The sequence below is a fragment of the Mustela nivalis genome (assembly GCF_964662115.1).
Source record: "Mustela nivalis genome assembly, chromosome: 7".
In the NCBI taxonomy this organism is placed as follows: Eukaryota; Metazoa; Chordata; class Mammalia; order Carnivora; family Mustelidae; genus Mustela; species Mustela nivalis.
The window spans coordinates 10,925,574-10,944,959 of NC_139026.1; the positions used below are offsets into that span (position 1 = coordinate 10,925,574).

The window sequence follows — 19,386 nt, forward strand, 5'->3', positions numbered from 1 at the left end:
CAGGTGATGGTTTCCTTCACTTACTAGTGGGAGTCCCAGGAGCCCCACATCCTGGAGTGGGTACTCAGTGAGGGGACACATCAGGAGCCTGCCTATCATCAATACTTGATCAGTCTTAGCTCTTACCCTTAGTAAACACATACGTTCCCGACCTCAAGGAATTTCCAGCACACTTGTTCCCATCTTTTCTTCTGTGTTTGGTTTTATTGCTTGTGTAACTTCTCAGATGGCAGTCTCCTTGTCCGATGATCTTCTTCTTGTGCCCCAACAGGCGACAGGACCCTGATTGGGCTTGGGAGTGAGCTGGAGTGAGGTGAGTAACTTTCCTTAAATAGCAGCTGGCAAAAGCCAGTACACAAACACACGGGGTAAAGTCCATTTTGGCATTTGTCGCCATCCCAGAGGGAAGCCCCAAGACCTGGCCCCTCACTGCTGCCTGCTGCCTCCGCTGGCTCACATTGGACCCCATGATTTGTTCTCTCTTCCCCCGAGGTGAAGCGATAGCTCCTTCTAACTGCAATGCGGTCGCAAGGTGTAGGGAAAACTATGGCGACACTATGACCTCGGTAGCCCGTGGGCTCAGCCCAGGTAGTCGCCTTCCACTTCTCTGGATGATCCCTGGGATTACGGGGATGCCTCCAGCTGAGTTCACCTACCGAGGAATCGGTCCCTTGAAGAGCTTCCTTGAGTCCCCAATAGAGGTCAAGGGGAGTCCCCAGCCCAGGAGTCTGTAGGGGCACCTCCCACCGGTCTTCTTCTCAGGGTCATGGCTGAGGTACTTCCTTCCTTCCTTCCCCTGCTGCCCATCAAATCCATCAATGACCCAGAAGTGAGGCCAGGACAGTCCACAGAGAGGAGAGGGATAGCAGAAAGGAGGAGAAAAAAGGGATCCTGCAGCAGGGTGGGGTAGGGGGTAGACCAGCAACCTTGGAGCGTGCTCCTGCCCTCTTGCCCTGTCCAAGCCTCCAGCATGGCTCAGAATGACTGTGGGGCCTTATAATGGAGACCATTTCCTCCAGCTCTCACCCTGCTGCCAGCACGAGTGTTGTCTGAGGGTCAGTGGGCCACGACCTGGACCCCAGTCTTGTCTTTGCCACCTCCCAGCTATGTGATCTGGAGTGTTTTACCTAATGTTACCTGTAAAATGAGAGTATTTCCTTCTGTGGTTATGAGGATCAAATAGAATGTGTTTATGTGTTTGGGCCAGGGCCTGCTACACAGTGTGTCCTCCCTAAGTATTGTTGCTGTCCCTTGTCCTGGAACCTCTTAGTTCCACGTAAAGCCTCTCCTCCCCTAGCACCCCCCGGCCTCCCATGGCTATGTTAGGGCATTTGTCCTGTGTCCCAGCTATAAGCCCCTGCCTATCAGAAAAGAAAATGGGGCAGGAACTGATTCTGTTGATCTCAATACCCCTGCCTAGGCCGAGTCTCAGCTATTTTCCTGCCCCACCACCCCACACCTCTGTCCCAACAAAAAGTCCATAAAAGCACAGTTTAGTGCTATGGTTTCCCTCCAGGTAAGCCCTTGTTTCTTCTCTCCCTTAGTGAAGCAGGAATAAGAGAGAAAGGAATAAGAGAGAAAAACTTTCATTTTTTCGTTCCATCTAGAGAGTGGAAGTTTTCTCGAGGAGGTCATTGAAACTTTCCAGAATGCAGTAAGCAGAGAGATGCTGCATGTCCTGCTGACTGACCATGAAGCCTGGAAGAGATTCATGGCTAAGGCCACTTTGACTAGGTAACCAACCCCCACCCAGATGCCGCAGGATGGTCACCCAGGTCTCTGCGGGACAGTGTCCTGGGTTGGGTTGAGCATGTTCCTTCTCCACAGTCCATGAGGAACATGTTTTCCATGACAATCACTGGCAGTGAATGGCCTCAGATTGAGGAGAGGTGAAACCTGCAGAGGCAGGTTATGTGACCTTGGGCTTTAACCTAAAGCAGACCCTTCTCTGCCTTGATCTGATCATCTGTTCAATTTTATCATGAGAAAATGAAGACAATGTGTGTAACATCCCTAGCATAGTGATGGCACATAGTTGATATCCATTAATGTTAAGTCTTTAGAGGTTTGCGGAGAAGTGACGGGGGTCAAGGTTCTTCTTCCTGGAGATGAGGGCCAAGCACGACATCCTCTGGGACCAGTCTCAGGAGCACTGACGCCTCAGTCTGTGGCCCTGGGGATTCGGATTAGAGCCTTCCCTCCCCATCTGAGCAGTTCCGTGAACATGCAGGATCCTGCGGGCCCATGAGGTGGAGAGGCTGGAGTGGAATTGGACTGAGCTGGTTGGCTCTTGACCCTCTCTCTGCCCAGCCCTGGAGCTCCCTGGGTCTGTGTGTCTGGGAGTGTCGGATTGGGCATTTGTTCCATGGGGACAGTAAATCAATCTGAGAAGATCGTGGCCAGGGCCTTTGTGTGGATTTCAAGGTGAAAGCTGAAGAACCAAGTGCAGTCATGCTGTCCAAGGTGCCAGGAGGCTTGGACCAGGGCCAGAGATGACAATCAGGATGGACAAGGGGGCATCTAGGTTGGAGGAATAGGTAGGCTTGGGCAGCGGGTCTGGGACTGAGGGAAGCCCTAGGGCACAAACTTGAGGAGACCAGGGACCTAGCAGAGGTCCTGTGATTGGAACAGGGGACATTTCTTCCCTTCCTCCTTTGATCTCCTCCCCACCAGGCATACGGGGTCATAGAGGGTGTTTCTTCCATACCTTGCCCAGGGTCTAGGGGGTCTTACTACCATTTGGAAGCCCCTTTCTTCTACACAGAGCAGCTCCAGACCAGTAGGAGACAGTGTGACTTTGTGACAACTTCCAGCTCCGCAGGGGGCAGCTGCCGATTGTGTACCCTTGAGTGATTCTGAGCCTCAAAGGTCCCCACCAAAGAGGAAAGTACTTCCTCTGCTAGCTGCCAGGATGCAGGTCATTTCAGGCTGTGTGATTCATAGAGAAGGTTCGCGAAGTCTCCTGCATCTTTAAGAGATGTTGTAATCTTGCACATGGCCTTGGTGTACCAGCTAAGGTGTGAGTTAGGCTGGTGACACCTGTGAGGTCAGGGGTGCTGGGGTGGTGGCTCGGGAGTTGGTGACATGAGCTGGAGAGTCCGAGGGGAACCAGGGTTGTGGGTGTCCCGGCTCTCAGTCAGTTGGGGCAGTGGCTGGGCCCCATCAGAGGACAGCAGGCTTGAGAAAGAGAGCAGCTGCCAAGCAAAATGGTCACTAAGGTCCTTTCTCGCTCTGAAGTCTTATTTTTTAAATTCCAAGTACCCAGAGCTAGCCAACATGCAAAGTCTGAGGACACAATCCCTATGACTGACTTTACTTTTGGCACCAGCTGCCCAAATGCCCCTGAGATTGGATGATTCCCCAGAAGCATTCACAGAGCTTGCCTAGAGTTGTCCCCTCAGTTGTGCTGTGTGACAGGGGAAGATACAGGTTCCCATCAGCCATAGAGAGAGACACTTGGGGCAGAGTCTGGGAGGGTTTTCAGTGCAAAGCTTCCGCCATCCTCAGGAGGCCTTACTGTCCTGTATTCAGTGTGTGACAGTGCACAGGGAGCTGTTCCCAGCAGGGGTGCTCACAGGGTGCAAGTAAGCAATTACTGTGACACTTGTCACTTAAGAGTGATGTCATAGGGGAGAGAGATTGGGCTCATCTTGGAACAGAGTGAAGACCGGTAGAGATTTATAGCCAAGGAGCAGGGCAGGGGCAGGGGATGGGAAATCACTAAAAGGAGACATCATGGTGGGGGGATTCCTGTAACCTGACCCAACAGGGTTCTTTTTTTTTTTTTTTTTTTCTTAAGATTTCATTTATTTATTTGAGAGACAGAGATTACAAGTAGGCAGAGAGGCAGGCAGAGAGAAAGAGGAGGAAGCAGGCTCCCCGCTGAGCAGAGAGCCCGATGCGGGGCTCGCTCCCAGGACCCTGAGATCATGACCTGAGCCGAAAGCAGAGGCCTTAACCCACTGAGCCACCGAGGCGCCCCCTCAACAGGGTTCTTATTCAGACTGGGCATGACAGGCTGTCAAAGACAGGGCACAGAAGACCATGGTCAAGATGCAGTCAGGAGGAGGCTCATGAGAGCCCGGGTAACATGTTTTCCAGGAGAGAGTATTTTTCAGCCTGAACCTCAAGACAGAGTTTACTGGGGCTCAATCACATCTGCCTGCATGGCTGACCTGTCGCCTTCCACTCCCCTGGGAGGCCAGTTTCTAGATCCTCCATGGTCACAACTGACAGCTCATGACCCAAGGACTCCATCATCTTGTCAGGGTGTCCCGAGGCCAATGGCCCAGGCAGACAGTCGTATCGTTTTAGGACCCTTGACATCCTAGGTGGGGTCTAGCGCTCCCTTCCCAGTGCCCAGGGCAAGAGCAGACCTCTGTGGGTAGGTTCATCCCTCAGTACACATGAGGTTTCTCTGAACGAAGGTTTTCCTACTCCAACCGCACTTCCTTTCTTCATCTACAGAGTTCCCAGTCTGCACACACTGTGGTACTGACTGTGGGGCCCTGTCCTTGACTATGAGGCCGTCTTCCTCCAATAGCCACTATTTAAGAGCCTCTGAGGATGACACGGACTTATTTACTCCCGGACTGGGTGTGTTATGGAGCGTGAGCCGTGTGCGGAATGTGTGCAACATTGCAGGAAGGATTCTTTGCATTAGTAAAACTCTTTTCCATTTGGTTTGCAGTAAAAGTTCTGTGGTATAAGTAGGTTAGATCTAATGGAGCCTGTTTTCCAGATAAGCTTCTCCTAATCCCTTGACCTTCCCTGTTACAGGGAGGAGGTAGAAGCCCTACGTGAAGGTCTGAACGAGCTGCAAAGAGCCATGGCTATGGAGGCTGATGAGCAGCTGGCTAGGGAGAGGTTTCTGCATCAGTTTCCCCAGTTGAATGTGGAGCTTGAGGAGCGCCTAAGAAAGCTCCAAGAGCTTGCAGATGAGGTGGACAGGGTACCCAGTGGCTGCACCATCGCCAACGTAGTAGCCGGCTCCACTAGTGTTGTGTCTGGCCTCCTGAGCATCCTTGGTCTGGGTCTGGCTTCTGTGAGAGCAGGGGCCAGTCTGGCACTCTTGGCAACTGGAATGGGGCTGGGAGCAGCAGCCACTGTGACCCAGGTGTCTACCAGCATCGTGGAAGATTCAAGCAAGTTGTCCGCAAAAATCCAAGCCAACCTGACATCAACTAATTTTGACAAAAGACAGATCGTTGAAATGGTTCTGCATGACTGCAGACCCCAGATTTGTTCCTTACCAGATAAATGCTTTAGAGCCCTACAGAACATTGCAAAGAATATTCATGCCATCAAGCTAGCCAAAGTCAAACCTCGCCTTGTAGTCAATGCCAGGTGCCTTATGACAGCTCCGAGAGTCTCAGTTCAAGGTAGCCGGCAGGTGCAGAAAGCTTTTGGAGGCCCTGCTCTGGCAATGACCAAAGGAGCCCGGATCATAGGTGCGACCACCGCCGGTCTCTCCCTTGCGATGGATGTGGTCAACCTCGTGAAAGACTCAGAGCACTTGAAAAAAGAAGCAAAGGCAGAGTCAGCTGAAGACATGAGGTGGCGGGCCCGGGAGCTGGAGAGCAAGCTGGAGAAGCTCAGCGAGATCTTTGAAATTCTGAAGGAGGGCCCGACTCCGTGATCCCTGAGCAGGGCTGGGAGCAGGGACATGTGTGGGACAAAGACATGGAGGTGCCTTAGAGGGGGGAAAAGTGCCAAATAAAGCTTTTGAGTTGGGGGTTGAGGAGTTTGGCATTTCTGAAGCTGAGCCCAGTGAGGGAGGGGTTAATGCAGAGCGGGCAGGGGGAGTCAAAGAGGGGAAGGAACAAGGAACCTGGAGTATGGAAATTGGGGACAGACAGGGGATGGGACTAAAGGGGACGCAGGGGACGTAGATCAAGAGAGTGTGGAGGAACAAGCAATGGGAAGGCCAGGAATAATAAAGTTAGAATTGTTGGACTATGTGAGAAGACGACATGTTGGATTCTGTCATCTTTTTTTTTTTTTTTTTTTTTTTAAGATTTTATTTATTTGACAGAGAGATCGAGAGAGAGCACAAGGAAGCAGAGCAGCAGGCCGAGGGAGACAGAGAAGCCGGCTGCTGAGCAGGGAGCCCGATGCAGGTCTCAGTCCCAGGACCCTGTAATGATACCTGAGCTGAAGGCAGACGCCAAACCAACTGAGCCACCCTGGTACCCCTGATTTTGTCATCTTCATACTTAGTTCTGAGCCTTCCTGAAGTAGGATTTGACCAGGGATCTGTGCAAGGACCAATAAGTGTCCACTGGGTGACGCTGGCAGCTGGGTCACAAGTGACCCTGACCCGTGGCTCCCCTTCCACGTCCCATGAGTGACCAGGTGCCGGCAGCATGGACGCCGTCCCCTCAGGTGTGGGTCTCTGGCAGCCACTCTGATGGCTTCAGAAGTCCCCACTGTCCCATGTCCAGTTTGCAGCCCCAACACGGGCCACCCCCGCCCCGGTCCCTAGACAGAGGGAGACCCGGCAGGTGGGGTCCCTGCTCTGAACACAAGTCCTGAGGTCCAGCAGGGCCGAGCCCAGCATGTGTCCCCACAGGATAGAGAGACGGGGTGGGGATGCTGGTTGTGGGCCTCTGTCTGCTGACTGTCCCAGCCTCCGTCTGATGGTGCTGTGGTGTCAGCCAGACACATCCCTCTGCAGTGTGAGGGTGACTCTCCCGGGGAGTCGGGATCCCCGTCCCCGAGGGCTGACATGGCTTATTGACCAGAGATGTTGCCTGAGACCCCGACTCTGGAACTGCGGTCATCCTGGGTGTCTTTCCTTGTGATCCTTGGAGGTCAAGAGGAGCCTGATTTTATAGCCGCTAGATCATTTGGGTGTCCAGGTGGGGCAGACTCGGCACTCGTCCCTGCAGGTCAGAGACACCGAATCCTCGCCTGAGGGGCCTGTAGCCCCTGCCTGGCTGCCGCCCCGTGGGGCTGTGATCCCAGAGCCCGGCAAGGCCACCCACTTCGAGGACATGATACACAGGCACGAGACCCTCGGGCCGCAGCTCCCAGGGTTGTCGTGTCACGCTCTGCATCTCACGGTGGTTCCATCAGGGCGGCAGGCGAACCACCAGCTCGGGAAAGGGGAAACAATCAGGAGGAAGGGAGTTTGCACGACAGTGAGCAACAAGTAACCAAGGAAGGCGTCGTGGACAAAACAGAACTTCAACCACATGTCCGAGGTCCGAGTGTCAGCGTGGCCTTCACTTCCGGCTCCAGTCCTGAGTGGCTGGACCCAAGCCACCACCACCTGTCCCCTCACCTGACTTTCCCCATCTGCCAATTCAGGCTGAACTCCCGGGCCACACATGGGGTGATCATCACAAACCTTGGGGTGCAATCCTTGGGTCATCAGTCTGTCACTCTGTCCCTCCCTCAATCCTGCGGAGGAGACACGATGCCCAGGGACACTTGTCCAGATGGGAGGGTCAGGTTGGCTTCCCTGTGTGCAGGTGCAAAGCCCACTGCTGTCCAGACTCTGCACACCTCACAAGCTGTGCGGACCTTCCCCCTCAGCTTCTGTGTCCGTGCAGGGGGCCGGATCTCCCAGAGCTGCTGTGGGAACCAGACAGGACTGCGTGGACGGGGCTCCCAGCGCCTGGTGCTCCCCCAGCTCTGTCCACTGTTGAAAGCAGCAGCGGTTCCTCAGTTGTCTTCCGCAATCGTCTGCAGCCTTGCAAGGGGCACTTGGCCACCAAGGGCGGGCGTCCTGGGGCTCCTGGCATCAGGGACAAGTCTAGCGAGACCTGAGTAAATCTGATGTGGTCAGGGGGAGACACGGACACTGGTACCTAAGAAAGGGATTTCGGCCCCTCTCCCAGAGTCCGTGAGATCAGAGTAGGGCACAGGGACTCTGCCAGGGAGGCTGCTGGAGGGCTTCTCAGAGGAGGTGATGCTTGAGTCGGGCTCTGAGGTACGAGCTTGATTATTTCCAGGTGGTGAAGCAGGTGCTCCTGGCAGGAGGATCTGCATCAATAAATGCCTGGAAACCACCTGGGTGGCATTTAGTGGCCGCCATATAGCAAGTACCCGGTGAGCACCTGGTATGTTGGGGACACGGAGGTGAATAAGGCAGGCATAGCGTTGGGGGTACGGTGGGAGGGACAGAGAGGAGAGGCTGGGAACAAGCCCTGGAGGGTGTTAGTGGGTGGGGGAGTCACTTGCTGAGGGTCCCACAGTGTGTCAGTGGCAGGAAGAGCTGAGGGAGAAGGACCCGGCGTGTCAGGTGTGGGCTTGTTCCTCTGAGGGAGTCAATGTCCGCCGATGGTGGGCAGGTGAGTGGGACTGGCCCGGATATGTCTGTTTCCTCACAAGCTGCTGGGACGTGGACACTTTCAGGTTCCCTTCAGGTTCCCGCTATATCTGGGCTCCGAGGTGTGGTTATTGCCCAGATACACACCCGGGTCCACATAGCCACGAACCCCTGGATGTGCCTCAGCTCTGAGGATGATCCCTGGGTAGTTCGGGGGTGGGGGCCCTGCCCGTGGACTCTCCCTCCAAACAGCTCTGTCAGGAAAGGATTTTGTGTTGTCACGATTTTGTGGATGTGGGGGAACCTGCAGTTCCAGCCCCAGGTCCCACGTGGAGCAGGGACGCAGCCCGGATTTGTAGCCGGGTTTGTCTGACCGCTTCTCCCCTCCCCCTGTGCCCCCAAAACAGTGGAGAGGGAGGGGGGCACCGCTCAGCCCAGGTTGAAGACTGCATGTGACCTGAGCAGGCGACCCCAGATGGAAGGAGGATGTCGGGGTGCTCATGCCTTCCGGAATTTGTGAGGAAGCAGAGCAGGTGGAGGGCAGGTGAGGCAGAGCCTTTGCCCCCCCCCCCCCCGCCCAGGGTGCGGGTGCCTGGTTGCTCAGCAAAGGATTTCTGTTGAGGCCCAAAGGCTCATGTTGTCTTTTGAGATACTAGGATAAGGGTTGTGTTGCCCACCGTGTCTCTGAGTGTCTTCGCAGTGCCCTGCCCTGCAAGGAACTTCAGGGCCTGACAGGGAGTGACTGGCCCAGGGTGCCATGACCGTGACCATGACCATGACAGGGAGACAAAGCAGGGAGATGTCTGGGCTGTGCTCCCTGTTCCCCACTGGGGCCTCTGTTCTACCCACTGTGGGGCAGGAGGAGAAGAGACTGGCCTGTGTGCCCCGATCAGAAAGGACCGAGGGGCTGGGGTAAGAAGGGCAGAGTCATGGCAGGAAGGTGGTCTGGGTTTCCCAATCTGAAAACAACAAAACTGCCGTTTTGTAATCCCCAAATGCCAGACTGTGGACTCGTAATCTGAAAACCTCAGACTGCAGACTCAAGGGGCCGACAATACGGGTGTGAGCTTCTATCTGTGTGTTTACACCAGCCGAAGCGAGCCTAGGAGGCTTCGGATTGTTAAAGTCCCATTTCTCTCTCAACACCTGCTGCAGGAGGTCGAGTGCACCCTGCCCGCTGAGAACTGTGAGTCTGGGTGAGTCCTTTTCCTGGGGATTCTTTGTTTATATCTTTTAAAGACTTGGCTTCTCCCTTTTCTCTCTCTCTCTCTCTTTTTCTTGAACAGTAAAACTGAGTTTTATTTATTTATTTTAAAAGATTTTTATGAATTTATTTCACAGAGAGAGGGAGAGCACACAAGCAGGGGGAGCAGCAGGCAGAGGGAGAGGGAGAAGCAGGTTGCCCCGGGAGCGGGGAACCTGAGGCCAGGCTCCGTCCCAGGACCCTGGGATCATGACCTGAGCCGAAGGGAGACGCTCTACCAGCTGAGCCACCCAGGTGCCCTGCCTTCAGTCTTTTCATGGGGATTCCTAGGATCTGTCGTGTTTCGTGGGCACTCAGCTTTTTCTGGTCCAAGGATCGACGGTGGGGCCTCCTGGCCTCTCGCTGTAGTCTGACTTTGGTCATGGTGTCTTGTGCAATTTTTATTTTTAGGAGGTCAGATAACTGAAACTTTTCCTTTATGACATCTGGGATTTGCATCTTCATTAGAAAAGTTTTCCCAACTCAACGTTATTCTTTTTAAACAGTTTTCTAGGACATTTGTAACTTTTCCCTTCTAGCTTACAATAGATTCTGTTGGGATTGATGGGTTGATTGATTGATTTTGTACAAGCCTTTTGGTTTTTCCTCTTCCCCCTCAGCCCTCTCCTTTTCCTCCTCTTCCCATTCTTCTCCTTCTCCTCTTCCTCCTCCTCTTCTTCTTCTTCGTCCTCCTCCTCGTCTCTCTCTTCTTCTTCTCGTAATTTTATTTTTTTTTTTGAGTTTATTTATTTATTTTGGAGTGAGGCATCCAGCAACATAGAAAGAGAGCACAAGAGAAGAGGAGGGGGAGAAGCAGGCTCCTGTCGAGCAGGGAGCCAGACATGGGGCTGGATCGCAGGACCCTGGGATCATGACCCTGAGCCAAAGGCACCCATTCAACCGACTGAGCCCCCCAGGCGCCCTTCTGCCTGTTTTTCTAATTCTTCCTCTTCTTACCCTTGTCCTTCTCCTCCTCCTTCCTCTCTCCTCGTCTTCCTCTTTTTCCTCTTCCAACTTTTCCTTTTCCCTCCCCTCCCTCTTCTCCTTCTTCCTCCTCCTCCTCCTCTGCTTCTTTCTCTTCCTCCTCTTCTTTCAATTCTCCTTCTTCTTCCAAATCTTCTCCTCTTCCTCCTCCTCCCTCTTCCTCCTCCTCCGCTGCTTCTTTCAATTCTTCTTCTTCTCCTTTTCCTCGACTTCCTCCTCCTCCTCTTTCTCCTTCTTCCTCTTCCTCCTCACTTTCTTTCCTCCTCCCTCCTTCTTCCTCTCCCTCTCTCCTTCTCCCCTTTCTCCCCCTCCTCCTTCTTCCCTGCTCTTCCTCCTCCTTCTCCTTCATCAGGACATATTTAATGGGTGCCAGCACAATCCAAAGAACACAGTGTTTTTTGTGCCTTCAAAGGAGCCTGCAGGGCAGCAAAGAGATGACCCCCACCCTTCTCCCCAAAGTTCCTGGTATCAGTGAACAAACGTGGGGTGAGGGTGGAGGGAGCCGGGCCCTGGCCACCCCGGGGGATGGGAGGCTTTGGAAATTCCTGCTAAGGCTCAGGCATCAGGACACCCATGTTTTACTGCAATTTCCTCTTCCTCTTTCTCTTCACATAAACAATACTATGGCGGGAGTATGAAGGCATGAGGAAATAAATGAAAATGCTCAAATTCTGGGAGGACTGTCCAAAGCACATTAAATCAGGAGGGTAATTCGTGTGAAATCTGAGGCATGGTCTTCTGTGTTCTCGGCTAGGACAAGCGCTTCATCAGGATAGACCAGAAAACAAGTGGAATTGCTCAGCGGGGAGAGAAGCTGGGTGTGCTGTGCTCCCACACCTCGGATCTGAGCCCAGCTCACGGTTCCCTGGGAGGCCCTGGAACAGGGGGTGTGGGAAGGAATAGACAGGGTCCCGCCAATGCTCAGAGTCCAACAGAGGAGGTCACACAGAGGACTGCAGTCAGGACAGTGCACATTGAAGGGGAACCCGGAGGGTCCACGGGGGAAGATGGCAGGGGAAGCAGTGGTTGAGCGGGGCCTCTAAGCACAGGTAAATTTTACAAGGTGAGGAAGGTGGGGAAAGGCATTCCAGAGGCTGAGGTGTGATCAGAAGCAAGGAGGGGCTCGGGGCTGGGTCAGTCAGTAGAGCCTGCAACTCTTGGTCTCAGGACCCTGTGTGTGTTGAAGCTCTATGCTGGGCATGGAGCCTACTTAAAATAAAAGTTAAAAAAGAAAGAAAGTAAAAGCAAGGAAGAAAAGGGTCCTTGGAGGTGTCTGGACCAAGGCAACATGAAATCGGGGATCAGTGAGGAAGACAGGAGCAGGACCATTGGGGACCCAGGAGTGGGTGGGGCAGGCTAAGGAGTTTGAACCTGGTCCTGTCCTTGGTTCCCCTTCCCTCCCGGCCCGAGGAGCCTGCCTGCAGCCCTTCCAGGGAGATGCTTTGGGGAGAGTCTCTGTCCTGCTGCCTCTGGAGAGCTTAGCCAGAGCCGCTGGGGATGGGAGGTGGGGACGGGAGGGCTCCGTGTCCTGTCGGGGCCATGCAGATGGGCAGGGGCAGGTTTCTTCCCTTCTTCTCCTCCTGCCAGCCTTGCCAGGAACTGAGCGATCTGCAGGCTAGCCAGGGACACACCGGGTACTAAGACAAGAGGGAGCATTGTCCAGCATCAAACCCAGTTGAGGCGCAAGACAAGGGTCAGGGCCGGACCCAGAATAGCAGAGGATGGGAAGGCTGGGCCCGAAAGTGCAGACACATCGACAAATGTTTGGTGTCTTCCATGGTCTGGCTCATTCTGCACGCACAGTGCCGCTGCTCTCTGCTTTTGCTCATGGTCCTTGTGCTTCATGATGTCATTTGGATGCCTAGGACCCCTGAGGTCCTGTGGCTTCAAAGCAGAAGGAGAAAGGGGCCAGCCAGCTCTCTTCTCCCACTTGCGTCTTACAGTAGGATGGTCCCCAGGACCCTCTAAGCTGATTTCTCTTTTGTCTTGTTGGCAAGACTGGGTCGTACAGTCAATCCTCTGAATCTGGGTCCTAAGATGAGAGGCAGCTGGGCCACTCTGGATGGGGTGCTCCCAGTGGTGGGGGCAATTCTGTCTGTGGGTGTCTCTGGAAAACTGAATTATAGAAGGAGAGGACAGAAGGGGGACAAAGCTTGCTAAAGAAATAACAACCATGTGTTATCAGATAAAAGGCTGGTGTCCAATATCTATATGGAACTTGTCAAACTCAACACCCAAAGAACAAATAATCCAATCAAGAAATGGGCAGAAGGGTGGCGCCTGGGTGGCTTAGTGGGTTAAAGCCTCTGCTTTCGGCTCAGGTCATGATCCCAGGGTTCTGGGATGGAGCCCCGCATCGGGCTCTCTGCTCGGCAGGAAGCCTGCTTCCCCCTCTCTCTCTGCTTGCCTCTCTGCCTACTTGTGATCCCTGTCTGTCAAATAATAAATAAAATCTTTTTTAAAAAAAAGACATGGGCAGAAGACATGAACAGACATTTCTCCAATGAAGACATCCAGATGGCCAACAGACACAGGAAAAAATGCTCAACATCACTTGGCATCAGGGAAATACAAGTCAAAACCACAATGAGATATCACCTCACACCAGTCAGAATGGCTAACATGGGCAAGTCAGGCAATGAATGAGACACTCAGGTTCCCGTCCTGGCTCTAGCAGTACTGTGAGAACTAGGACCAACCTACGTTCAGGTGATGGTTTCTTCCACTTCCTTGTCCAATGATTGTCTTCTTGTGCCCCAACAGGACAACAGGACCTGACTCGGCTTGGGAGTGAGCTGGAGTGAGGTGAGTAACTTTCCTTCAATAGCAGCTGGCAGGTAAAGTTCATTTTGGCAATTGTCATCATCCCAGAGGGAAGCCCCAGAGACCTGGCCCCTCCACCCTTCCTGCTGCCTCCGCTGGCTCACATTTGACCCATGATTTGTTCTGTCTTCCCCACAAATCCCCAGGATTTGTTCTCTCTTCTTTTAGAAGAAGCGACAGCTCCTTCTAACTGCAACGCGGACGCAAGCAGTAGGGAAAACTACGGCGCTACCATGACCTCGGGAGCTGGTGGGCTCAGCCCAGGTAGTCGCCTTCCACTTCTCTGGATGATCCCTGGGATTGTGGGGATGCCTCCAGCTGAGTTCACCTACAGAAGAATTGGTCCCTTGAAGAGCTTCCTTGAGCCCCCAAGAGAGGTCAAGGGGAGTCCCCAGCCCAGGAGTCTGTAGGGGCACCTCCCACCGGTCTTCTTTTCAGGGTCATGGCTGAGGTGCTTCCTTCCATCCTTCCCCTGCTGCCCATCAAATCCATCAATGGCCCAGAAGTGACCAGGACAGTCCAGAGGGAGGTGGGGGACAGCAGAGGGGAAAGGAGGGGAAAAAAGGGATCCTGAGACGTGGTGGGAGGAGGGGGTAGACCAGCAACCTTGGAGTGTGCTCCTGCCCTCTTGCCCTGTCCAAGCCTCCAGCATGGCTCAGGATGACTGTGGGGCTTTATGAGAGAGGCCATTTCCTCCAGCTCTCACCCTGCTGCCAGCCCGAGTGCTCTGTGAGGGTCAGTGGGCCACGACCTGGACCCTAGTCTTGTCTTTGCCACCTCCCAGCTGTGTGATCTGGAGTGTCTTACCTAACCTTACCTGTAAAATGAGAGTTTTTCCTTGTGTGGCTATGAGGATCAAATAGAATGTGTTCATGTGTTTGGGCCAGGGCCTCCTACACAGTGTGTCCTCCCTAAGTATTATTGCTGTTCCCTGTTAGTTCCAGGTAAAACCTCTCCTCCCCTAGCATTCTCTGGAATCCCATGGCTATGTTAGGGCACTTGTCTTGCGTCTGAGCTGTAAGCCCTTGCCTATCAGATACGACAGGGGGGCAGGGACTGATTCTGTTGATCTCAATACCCCTGCCTAGGCCGACTCTCAGCTATTTCCATGCCCTCTCTCTCCCCCCAACAACGAGTCCATAAAAGTACAGTTTAGCGCTGTGGTTTCCCTCCAGCTAAGCCCTGGTTTCTTCTCTCCCTTAGTGAAGCAGAAATAAGAGAGAACTAAAAACTTTCATTTTTTTCTTTCCACCTAGAGAGTGAAAGTTTTCTCAAGGAGGTCATTGAGACTTTCCAGAATGTAGGGAGCAAAGCGATGCTGCATGTCCTGCTGACTGACCATGAAGCCTGGGAGAGATTTGTGGCTGAGGCCACTTTGTCCAGGTAACCCCCCCACCACAGATGCCCTAGGATGGTCACCCAGCTCTCTGCAGGACAGTGCCCTGGGGTTGGGGTTAAGCATGTTCCTTCTTGACTATCCAGGAGGAACATGTCTTCCATTACAATCACCGGCAGTGAATGGCCTCAGATTGAGGCGAGGTGAAACCTGCAGAGGCAGGTTATGTGACCTTGGGCTTTAACCTAAAGCTGACCCTTCTCTGCCTTGATCTGTTCATCTGTTCAATTTTATCATGACGAAATGAAGACAATGTGTGTAACGTCCCTAGCATAGTGATGCCACATAGTTGGAATCCATTAATGTTAAGTCTTTAGAGGTTTGTGGAGAAGTGACGGGGGTCAAGGTTCTTCTTCCTGGAGATGAGGGCCAAGCACGACATCCTCTGGGACCACTCTCAGGAGCACTGACGCCTCAGTCTGTGGCCCTGGGGATTCGGATTAGAGCCTTCACTCCCCATCTGAGCAGTTCCGTGAACATGCAGGATCCTGCGGGCCCATGAGGCAGAGAGGCTGGAGTGGAATTGGACTGAGCTGGTTGGATCCTGACTCTCTCTCTGCCCAGCCCTGAAGCTCTGTGGGTCTGTGTGTCTGGGAATGTCAGATTGGGCATTTGTTCCATGGGGATAGTAAATCAATCTGAGAAGATCGTGGCCAAGGCCTTTGTGTGGATTTCAAGGTGAAAGCTGAAGAACCAAGTGCAGTCATGCTGTCCAAGGTGCCAGGAGGCTTGGACCAGGGCCAGAGATGACAATCAGGATGGACAAGGGGGCATCTAGGTTGGAGGACTAGGTAGGCTTGGGCAGCGGGTCTGGGACTGAGGGAAGCCCTAGGGCACAAACTTGAGGAGACCAGGGACCTAGTAGAGGTCCTGTGATTGGAACAGGGGACATTTCTCCCTTCCTCCTTTGATCTCCTCCCCACCAGGCATACGGGGTCATAGAGGGTGTTTCTTCCATACCTTGCCCGGGGTCTAGGGGGTCTTACTACCATTTGGAAGCCCCTTTCTTCTACACAGAGCAGCTCCAGACCAGTAGGAGACAGTGTGACTTTGTGACAACTTCCAGCTCCACAGGGGGCAGCTGCCGATTGTGTACCCTTGAGGGATTCCGAGGGATTCCACCAAAGAGGAAAGTACTTCCTCTGCTAGCTGCCAGGATGCAGGTCATTTCAGACTGTGTGATTCATAGAGAAGGTTCACAAAGTCTCCTGCATCTTTAAGAGATGTTGTAATCTTGCACATGGCCTTGGTGTACCAGCTAAGGTGTGACACCTGTGAGGTCGGGGGTGCAGGTGGTGGCTTGGGAGTCGGTGACATGAGCTGGAGAGTCCAAGGGGAACCAGGGTTGTGGGTGTCCCGGCTCTCAGTCAGTTGGGGCAGTGGCTGGGCCCCATCAGAGGACAGCAGGCTTGAGAAAGAGAGCAGCTGCCAAGCAAAATGGTCACTAAGGTCCTTTCTCGCTCTGAAGTCTTCTTATTTTTTAAATTCCAAGTACCCAGAGTTAGCCAACATGCAAAGTCTGAGGACACAATCCCTATGACTGACTTTACTTTTGGCACCAGCTGCATATTTGGGGGTCCCCAAATGCCCCTGAGATTGGATGATTCCCCAGAAGCATTCACAGAGCTCGCCTAGAGTTGTCCCCTCAGTTGTGCTGTGTGACAGGGGAAGATACAGGTTCCCATCAGCCATAGAGAGAGACACTTGGGGCAGAGTCTGGGAGGGTTTCCAGTGCAAAGCTTCCGTAGTCCTCAGGAGGCCTTACTGTCCTGCATCCAGTGTGTGACAGTGCACGGGGAGCTGTTCCCACCAGGGATGCTCACACTGTGCAAGTAAGCAATTACTGTGAAACTTGTCACTTAAGAGTGATGTCATAGGGAAGAGAGATTGGGCTCATCTTGGAACAGAGTGAAGACCAGTAGGGATTTTTAGCCGATTGGCAGGGCGGGGGGAGGGGATGGGAAATCACTAAGAGGAGACGTCATGGTGGGGGGATTCCTGCTACCCTGACCCCAAAGCGTTCTTGTTCAGACTGGGCATGACAGTCTGTTAAGGTCAGAACCCAGGAGACCAAGGTCAAGGCGCAGTCAGGAGGAGGCTCATGATAGCCTGGGTAACGTGTGGTCCAAGAGGGAGTATTTTTCAGCCTGAACCTCAGGACCGAGTTTTGCTGGGGCTCATTCCCATCTGCCTGCATGGCTGACCTGTCACCTTCTGCTTCCTTGGGAGGCCAGTTTCTAGATCCTCCATGGTCACAACTGACAGCTCATGACCCAAAGACTTCATCATCTTGTCAGGGTGTCCCGAGACCAAAGACCCAGGCAACGGAAAACAGTAGTATCGTTCTAGAATCCTTGACATCCTAGGTGGGGCCTAGAGCTCATTTCCCAGTGCCACGGGCAAAGAGCAGACCTCTGTGGGTAAGTTCATCCCTCAGCACACACAATGTTTCTCCAAACAAAGGTTTTCCTGCTCCAACCGCACTTCCCTTTCTTCATCTACAGAGTTCCCAGTCTGCACACACTGTGGTACTGACTGTGGGGTCCTGTCCTTAACTGTGAGGCCATCTTCCTCCAACAGCCACTATTTAAGAGCCTCTGAGGATGACACAGACTTATTTACTCCCCGACTGGTGTGTGTTATGCAGCGTGAGCCGTGTGCGGAATGTGTGCAACATTGCAGGAAGGATTCTTTGCATTTGTAACATTCTTTTCCATTTGATTTACAGTAAAAGTTCTGTGGTTTATGGAGGTTAGATCTAATGGAGCCCATTTTCCAGATAAGCTTCTCCTAATCCCTTGACCTTCCCTGTTACAGGGAGGAGGCAGATGCCCTTCGTGGACGTCTGAACGAGCTGCAAGAAGCCAAGGATTTGGAGGCCAAAGAGCAGCAGGCTAGGGAGAGGTTTCTGCATAAGTTTCCTGAGTTGAAACTCAAGATTGAGGAGCGCATAAGAAAGCTCCACGAGCTCGCAGATGAGGTGGACAGGGTACACAGGGACGCCACCATCTACAGTGTAGCATCCGACTCTGCTGCTGTCACGTCCGGTGTCCTGAGCATCCTCGGTCTTGTTCTGGCGCCTTATGCAGCAGTGGCCTGTCTGGTAGTGTCAGCAATTTCAGCGGGGCTGGGAGTAGCATCAGGTGTGACCGGAATATATGCCAGCTCCATGGAAATGTCCAGCGAGTGTTCCTCCATAGACGAAGCAAATAGACTGATACTGAGTGACACTGATGAAGACGAGGTATTTCAAAAATTTCTGGATGACTACATAGACTCTATTTTTTCCCAAATAGATAGTTTATATGAAAACCTGAAGGACCTTGCAGCTAATGTTCGTGCCATCAGGGCAGCCAGGGTGAACTCTCAGCTGGCTGTCCAGGCCCAGCGCTTCAGCAGAGGTTTGCCTGTCTCAGGTCGAACTGCCAGGCAGGTGCAGAACACTTTTCGAGACACTGCTCTGACAATGACCAGAGGAGTCCGGGTCAGGAGTGGGCTTTTCTCAGTTCTCTCTCTTGGGTTAGACGTGTATGATCTTGTGAAAGACTCAATGCACCTGCAAGAGGGCGCAAAGGCAGAGTCAGCTGAAGACATGAGGCGGTGGGCCCGGGACCTGGAGAGCAAGTTGGAGAAGCTCAGCGAGTTCTATGAACGTCTGAGGGAGAGCCCGCCTCCGTGATCCCCGAGCAGGGCGGAGAGCGGGGACATGTGTGGGACAAAGACATGGAGGTGCCTTATTGGGGCGGGGGGAAAGGTTTGGGGTGTTCGGATGGGGTGTTGAGGAATTAGGCATTTCTGAAGCTGAGCCAGGGAGGGAAGGGTTAATGTAGGACGGGCAGGGGGAGTCAAGGAGGGGAAGGAACATGGAACCTGGATTAAGGCAGGAGGGAATGAGCAGTGAGGGGAAGGGAATAAAGGGGACACAGGGGAAATGGGTCAAGAGACGGGTGGAGGAACAAGTAATGGAAGGGCCAAAAATAATAAAGTTAGAATTTTTGGAATGTGAGAGAAGATGACGCATGTGATTTTGTCGTCTTCATACTTAGTTCTGAGCCTTCCTGAAGTTGACAGTTGCTACTCAGGGTAGGATTTGACCAGGGATCTGTGCAAGGACCAATAAGTGTCCACTGGGTGACGCTGGCAGCCAGGTCACAAGTGACCCCGACCCGTGGCTCCCCTTCCACGTCCCATGAGTGACCAGGTGCCGGCAGCATGGACGCCGCCCCTCAGGTGTGGGTCTCTGGCAGCCACTCTGATGGCTTCAGAAGTCCCCACTGTCCCATGTCCAGTTTGCAGCCCCTACTCGGGCCACCCCCGCCCCGGTCCCTAGACAGAGGGAGACCCGGAAGGTGGGGTCCCTGCTCTGAAACACGAGTCCTAAGGTCCAGCAGAGCCAAGCCCAGCATGTGTCCCCACGGGATGGAGAGACGGGGTGGGGATGCTGGTTGTGGGCCTCTGTCTGCTGACTGTCCCAGCCTCCGTCTGATGGTGCTGTGGTGTCAGCCAGACACATCCCTCCGCGGTGTGAGGGTGACTCTCCCGGGGAGCCGGGGTCCCCGTCCCCGAGGGCTGACGTGGCTTATTGACCAGAGATGTTGCCTGAGACCCCGACTCTGGAACTGCGGTCATCCTGGCTGTCTTTCCTTGTGATCCTTGGAGGTCAAG

General features: G+C 53.5%; 1 protein-coding gene and 1 pseudogene across 7 annotated transcripts; both read left to right on the forward strand.

The window, feature by feature from the left end:
- The first annotated feature begins 4,794 nt into the window (after positions 1-4,794).
- On the forward strand, positions 4,795-6,247 carry LOC309868885 (apolipoprotein L2 pseudogene; annotated as a pseudogene). The gene is made up of 2 exons (XR_014316725.1): positions 4,795-5,688; positions 6,017-6,247. The product of XR_014316725.1 is annotated as an apolipoprotein L2 pseudogene (transcript).
- Positions 6,248-8,768: 2,521 nt separating this feature from the next.
- LOC309869356 (apolipoprotein L3-like) lies at positions 8,769-18,724 on the forward strand. 6 transcript variants are annotated; one of them, XM_082740264.1, is made up of 6 exons: positions 8,769-8,819; positions 9,278-9,471; positions 13,266-13,307; positions 13,472-13,589; positions 14,582-14,708; positions 17,539-18,724. In XM_082740264.1, the coding sequence occupies exons 4-6, from the start codon at positions 13,559-13,561 to the stop codon at positions 18,398-18,400; spliced, it is 1,020 nt and encodes a 339-aa protein (XP_082596390.1). In that variant the 5' UTR covers positions 8,769-8,819; positions 9,278-9,471; positions 13,266-13,307; positions 13,472-13,558; the 3' UTR covers positions 18,401-18,724. The 6 variants fall into 6 exon arrangements, with proteins under 6 accessions (XP_082596390.1, XP_082596392.1, XP_082596394.1 ...); XM_082740266.1 differs by lacking the exon at positions 8,769-8,819 and having other exon boundaries at positions 9,083-9,471; positions 13,494-13,589; XM_082740268.1 differs by lacking the exon at positions 8,769-8,819 and having other exon boundaries at positions 9,083-9,471; positions 13,497-13,589; positions 17,539-18,718.
- The last annotated feature ends 662 nt before the right edge of the window (positions 18,725-19,386 follow it).